Source organism: Monopterus albus, unplaced genomic scaffold, assembly GCF_001952655.1.
Source record: "Monopterus albus unplaced genomic scaffold, M_albus_1.0 scaffold127.1, whole genome shotgun sequence".
NCBI lineage: Eukaryota > Metazoa > Chordata > Actinopteri > Synbranchiformes > Synbranchidae > Monopterus > Monopterus albus.
Window position 1 is genome coordinate 3618951 of NW_018128007.1, and position 6911 is coordinate 3625861.

General features: G+C 40.7%; 1 protein-coding gene across 1 annotated transcript; it reads right to left on the reverse strand.

Annotated features, from left to right (window-relative positions):
• Positions 1-62: 62 nt before the first annotated feature.
• On the reverse strand, positions 63-6515 carry tbrg4 (transforming growth factor beta regulator 4). The gene is made up of 11 exons (XM_020612875.1): positions 6414-6515; positions 5237-5661; positions 4796-5116; positions 4325-4499; positions 3736-3893; positions 3485-3595; positions 3245-3389; positions 1795-2037; positions 1550-1661; positions 1301-1415; positions 63-623 (listed from the first exon to the last, which is right to left on the reverse strand). The coding sequence occupies exons 2-11, from the start codon at positions 5657-5659 to the stop codon at positions 522-524; spliced, it is 1905 nt and encodes a 634-aa protein (XP_020468531.1). The 5' UTR covers positions 5660-5661; positions 6414-6515; the 3' UTR covers positions 63-521.
• Between the last annotated feature and the right edge of the window lie 396 nt (positions 6516-6911).

A 6911-nucleotide genomic window follows, 5' to 3' on the forward strand; every position in this document is an offset into this window, starting at 1 on the left:
GAATCCGAAGCCTACAAGGCATATAATCAATCTCATGAGAATATAAAAAACAACCAAAGGCAAAACAGGAATCAAATTTATTCCATCCCAAGATACTCCACACATTCACAGAGATAATTAAGTTATTCAGATGTTTTGAAATTATGATATTAAGCACAACAGTTTGACCAAAATCCTAAAAATGGCCCATGTGCATCTGTTTTGACATACTGCGAACAAAAAGACTTGATCATATCAGTTTTCTACTGAATGGCTGACTTGTCGTTTATTTCTGTCCTGCCCTCTGGCTCCAAAGCTCTTGCTTGTCATCACCATGGAAACAGGGAAAGCCCCACATATTGCTAAGGGAACCAGAATGAAAACATGATGTTTTTTTTTTTTTGACAAAGAATGAGTGAGCTTTTCTGGAGTGCTCCTCTCTTCTCAGTGTAATTGTGTGTGTGTGTATGCGCATTCTTTGTGGTCCTATTTGGTTGGGAAGACTTTGATTTAGCTGATCCTGCAATTTTTTTTCACCAGGTTCACTTAGCCATGTCCTCAGCCACAGCCTTGCCCATTTTATCCTTCAGGTATGCCAATTTCTGCCAGTCTGACTTCAGCTCCAACCAATCATAATACGGCACCTGAAAGAGGAGAAAAAGAAGGGACAGTTTGTTGAAGAGCTAATGAGCAGATATCTATTCATTATCAATGCTCTGTGTGTTCTTAGGTAATGAGTAATATTTGTAAAAATCATTTTATTGTCTTACATTTACAAAAACATTAAAAAAGGCACATAATCCTGGTTTTTGGTCTCAATTATATACATACAGCAGCTGCCCAGTTAACACATCCTGCAACACTGCAAAACTGAGAGGCAAGTGATGCTACTATTGGCTAAGGAGATTGTCCTAGATGAGCGCGAGCTCGGATTGGCCTAGATGAGGCAGAGCTGTGGCTGGAGCTCTATTTATACCACAGACTGCAGCAGGACCCACCTGACTCTCAGCCCTACCAGTATTAAATCCATTCTTTGCATGGCCTTGGATTGTCTGATACAGCAGCAGCACTGCATCTGTGCTTCTGAATTTCTATTCACTGAAATATTAATATCACAGCAAACACATCACACCAGACAAATCCTTTTTTTCAATTGGCTTTAGTGTGTGTCTAATAAAAAACTGATCAGAAGAGCAAACAGCTCAGTTTACCCTATACAGAGAAAATTATTTCATCACTCTTAACAAAAGTAAATTTACTTTGAAGGACCTGAACCATCATCATAACAGCACTACAAAGCTGAGTTATCCCATCTCGTTACCTCCACTATGGTAAAGCCTGCGAACTGGAAATGTCGCTTCATCATGACAAACCGTCCCAGAAGGTCTCTACTCTTTGAGCCAAAGTTGGGAAATTCCCAAGCACAGAAAACAAGCCTAAAACACAGATGGAGGGGAGTGCGACAGGAAGCACACAAACTTCAGTCAGCTAGCCAAAAAGAAAAACTGATGCATCACTGAAAGAAAAGCAAAAATAATTCTTTAACATGCGACACTCTTCGGTGACTCACCGTCGTGCCCCTGCAGGTAAAGCCTGGTCTCCTCCTCCACTGGGCAGATGAGGGGCTTTTAGCATTGACAGGTCAACTGGTTTGTTTTCATAGTCCAATACCAGCTCACCATCTGATTAGAGAAGAGCATGTCAGCTGGAAAAAATACTGCTTGTAGAGTAAAAAAATTCTAGCAATAAAAGGAAATGACAGTGTAACTGTATGTGATCTGAAAATATGTGCACAAGCTACCCTAACCCCCTTACCAATAGTCCATCCATACACAGTGTCAACCCCAGTGCGAAGGACCTCTGGCTTCCCACCCACAAAACTCTGTAATGCCTCTCTTAGACTGCTCTTCAGGGGAGAGAGGGGGGATCTGCTGGCCGACTCAGACAGAGCGTTCAGGGGGAATGGCGTGTCTGAGAAACCTGGATACTCTAAGTGAAGAGTCGCAGCAATGTGGAGGAGCTTCAGCTGATAGTTCTCCTTCTGAAGTGGACTTCCCTCTGTAAACAAAAAGACAATATAATAAGTGCTGGCAACTCAGTGCTTTCCCAAAGCACTTCAAGAAAGTTAACGTAATCAGCACTGTGCTTCATACAGTATCTGGGAAAAACAGGATTAGTGTCTAACCAGAAATCTATTGGTGCTGCACTGCCATCTACTGAGCTAGAATGGTGTTGTGACAGTCAGCTCCCAGAGTCTTAAAGACAACATACTGTACATAAACAAGTCATATCACTTCTACAGTCCTAAACAAAGTCTCACCCCCTCTGTGGCCTAATAACATATGATAACATGGGGATGGCTGATACAGGATAAAAGTGTTGGCTAATTCAACAAAGATGATTTAAAGTATAAAGTCACTGTGGGCCTGATGGCCAAGTGAGAATAGCATGATGTGCATGCAAATGTAAAATTCCCACATTTTAAAAATATGGGCATTATGCTCATAAATTACAATCTGTCATTTGTTGTTTTTAATTTAATTTAACAATGTACAGAGGGCTCGGGGCATGCCATGGGTCACAGAGATGTCAATGTGTGAGGGAAAGACAGTTACCAATGTATGTACAGGATCTACACGTCCTTCTTGAGCTGCGATGATTAGTTTCCACTATTAATTACTACATTCAGTTTGTTCCATTTCCTTCCCAGCTGCCTAAACATTTAATTCTGACCTCATTTTTTTAAGTTGACTTTTTTTTAATTGCTTGTTTTGTCATTAACACTGCAAAACCGATGTTCACTTTACAGTGATATGTGACAAAAAAGCAGAGATTGGAACCAGTCAATGTTTGCCATCTTTGCTTCAAAATATACATTATGAATCAATTATTAAATATGCTGATGATTAATTTGTGTTTGTTTAATAAATAAATTGACTAATTACATAAGAACCATATTCTATATTCTTTATTTTATTATGTATAAAAAGCTACAAGCCTTTTGAAATAAAGCTTATTCATCAGTTTTGCAGCCTGTTTAGGTGTAATGATGTTGTTGTTTTTATTTTAAGACAGGTAAATAAAGGCACTTAGAGAGAGACCATCTTTACTGGGTGCCTGAATCATGTCTACCATCCTCTCTCGCACCAGTATGTATGAGGTTAACTGTACTTATACAAAGAGTGTATCTGCATATTTATAAATGTACTATTCATCAACAGGAAAGTACAGAAGTAGGATAAACACCCAAGGCTATGTGTCTTACCTGATAGTTTGGTAATGTGATTTTGTTGTGTGAGGGGGATGAGGTAATGGGGCTTGGCCTGCTGCAGTATACACAGAGACCAAACCACATCTGTCTGCAGGAAGGGTTCCAGGTCTGAGAGAGAACCCTCCAGCACAGAGTGAACCTTTACACAAAATGAATCACACAGAGAATACAGTCAAGGTAGGAAGTAGAAACAATCATGTAAAGCCACCAGACAGCCTTTAATGTGTGCAATACCTTGCTAAAGAATTCTTCTCCTTTATTGGGCTGGAAGCCCAGTCTGGCAAAAGTCATGAGCAGATTGCAGAGCTGAGGAGTACTGTACTTCTGACTCTCTGCTGTGTAGTGCTGGTGAAAAAATGTACAGAGAGAAAGTTACACAGTGAGCTAGAAAATAATCCAAATGATTAGTTAATTTGAGATTGTAGATATTTCTCAGCATCAACTGAATTAGGGTTAGGTGTGTGAGTCTTAAGTGTATGACTAACCTCAACAAAGGCCTCAAAGAGAGGGATGTGGAGCCATTTGAGGAAGCCTAGAGATTTAGCAAAGCGTGTGATGTCAGCAGGGTGGAGCTCAGGGACTCTGGGTAACAACTCTGAGGCCATTCGCTGAAATACCTGAGAATGCTGGAAATTCAGCTTCCCTATAGGAGGACAAAGACAAAGATGAACAGTTAACATTATACAGGCTGCTACTAAGCAGACAGCGCTTGAAGCCCTTCTGATTGGCACCACACATCAAGCTTTACACGTGACATTTTTTGCCACTAGCCTTGCTAGGCAATGCATTAATCAAGTTAAACAAATTCTATTTTTACAACTATACATGTAAAAAGACTCAGGATAATAACATTTAAGTTGTTGCACTGAGAAAACATGTTACTAACAAAAGCTACTGCAATTACAAAAGCAATAACTACTTGTATTGACATTAAACTAAATAAAGCACCTGCAGATTGAGGTTACATGAGCCATCTATGGGCCTATAACCTTTCATTGATGTAGCTTTAAACTTGCCATGGCTTAATTCAGTGTGTTCATGCCCTCCATATTACAGGATATATTTTTTTTTTACCATAAGCATAAGCCATATTTATCATCAGTGGAGTGGTGAACTCTGTCGACGGCTTCTGAAGAAGATAGTAGGACAGAGCTCTGAGCAGTGGGACAGATCTGCGATTCTGAGATGCCAAGGACACACAGATTTTGCAGATCTCTTCTGCTGATAAGCCCTCTGCAAGCTCTAAAGCCTGGAAGAGACACACAGAGAAGGTTATTTCTATGGTCTAGCACCAACTGTACAAGCATTCACTGGGGCTCTCAAAGTTAGATTTATGCTCCAGAAGGAACTTTTCATGAGTAGTTTGATGTTTTGTTTATAAGCAGTTTCTTAATTTTCCTTTAGCTTTTCCTAAGATGACACTTCAGCTTATGATTTTGATATATTCTAGCCTGCACACTTGTGAGTGATTGTGTCAATATTATAGTAACGTTGAAATTAACATGCTCAAGTAGTATGGTCATGAATGTTTTTAAATTGCAATACCTTGTCCGCTAATCTGTCCATAAAGGTAGGTGGAATGTCTGCTCCTCTGGATACAAGTGAAATGACAGTTTTAGCATCAGCGATTTCTGTCCAGCGCAGTTCCAGTTGATTTAAAGCGGCGTTCATTAATACCATATCCTCCTGATTTTTTCTGCCTGCTCCCCATTCCACCAGGTGGCTAAGCTGCTTATAGGTTAGCCTACGGACTCGCCACAGGACCTCTGTCTGGACAGACCTGAGTACTGAATCGTCGGAGGGCACACCCATAATCCAGAGTGCTCGCAACACAGACACAAGCTTGCCATTCCACACTAAAGACACCTGGAAGAAAAACACACATAAATGAGTAATTGATTTTAATAATCAAACACAAGGGAATAAGATGTCAGTCACCTTACATGTTGAAAAGTACCAGTCCAACTGTGCAGCTAGCTTCCATACCTGCTGAGATATGGTAGTCATCATATTCAGTAACCTTGAATCCATCATAAGTTTTGGCAGTTGTTCCTTAGATTTCCCCTTCATACTATGCACCAAGAGAGTCCAATTTATCAGGGCATTTGCAGCTTGGTTACCATTTCCTCTATGTTCATCCCAGGCCATCAGGATGTCCTCTGGCACTTCTGCTTTTTTCACTAGCTCATCCAGCTCGGTGAGTGGAGGCATGGTGGAAAAGATGTCTTCCTTGGTAACTGTCTTTCCCTCACACATTGACATCTCTGTGACCCATGCTGTGCCCTGAGCCCTCTGCACCTTTGCATGCCCAGCCACAGATGGAGCCAGGTGGGCAGCAGCAGCTGGAGCTTGAGAAGAGGCCCTGCACAGCAGGCGAGCATATCTTCCCAAGAGACGGCTAGCCATCATCTCTAAGAAACAAGACAGTGGCCACAGGTAGAAGAGGAGAAGCCTGTCTCACAATTCAGCGGTCAGCTTCACCATCTTACATCCAACCTCAAGAGACAGTGGAGAATTCTGGAAGAAGTTTGGTTAAAAATAAAGGATTAGTGGTTAAAGTAACATGACAGAAAAGAGCTGAGCTGACCTTCATTTTCTCAGTCTAATTTAGTAACAATTACACGCCGTCAATATTCACCATCATGTCTGCCAAAAGCTTAAGTAATCTTTCTTTTGCCATTTTGTATGCATTTTTAACCTTTTATCCATCTGTGTGCATTATGTATCCTGAATTGCCTTTGTGCAGGAAAATGTGCTATATAAATACACCTGCCTTGTCATGCCATTTGTAACAAATATAGGGCGTTGGGGTAGTGCATGTGGCGGTGGTAGTATAACCCACGAGGATACTTAGTATCTATGGTACACACTGACAAAAATATTAATTATGTTGAGACCAGCTATACATCCGCTGTTGTAGCTTTGACTGAAACGACATCTTTAGTACGGTACAAGTAATGTTAACAGATCCGACAGCTACAACCCGGATATTAACGTTACTCCTGGGTTGTAACGTTACATTCTGACCTTGTCGGCAAGAAAAGGAAGATTCACTCTGAAATGCAGCAAACCGGCAGCGCTTTATTCAGTCTCCTAACATAAGACTGAGCTTTATTTGCGAAGACAGAACGCAGACAGGGGTCATCGCATCAACACGACTTACCAATAATTAACGACAAGTTTGGTGAAAGCTGTTCACTTGGAGTTATGTCAGAGATAGTCGCAGAAAAATGACGTTGCGGCACGGTATCACATGATCCGCGGACACAGCTGTCATTGGTTAAAATGGTCAATACAGTCCAAAGAATTTGCACTCCACTGATTAGTCACCAAATAATATTTTGTATTTTCTGTATTTGTTATATTAAGCTGCAGGCTAACAACATGACATTTGTGGGCGAATGTCTTCTTTGAAAGAGCAAGTAACCTTGTTTATCACAACTTAAAGGTTTACCCTCTAGCTAGGTTTTGGCAGTGAGTCAGTTGCAAAGGTTTGCTAAACTAAGCTAGTCCCATCTAACTTTGACCCATTTAAAAACATTTTCCCATTCTAACTTATATAAATGTAGCGGAGAAATATTAGAAACCTGTCAATATAATTCAGCAGCACTGCAAACTACAGCTTAAACATTATGTCAAATGTTGAGTGTTCTCACCCGCA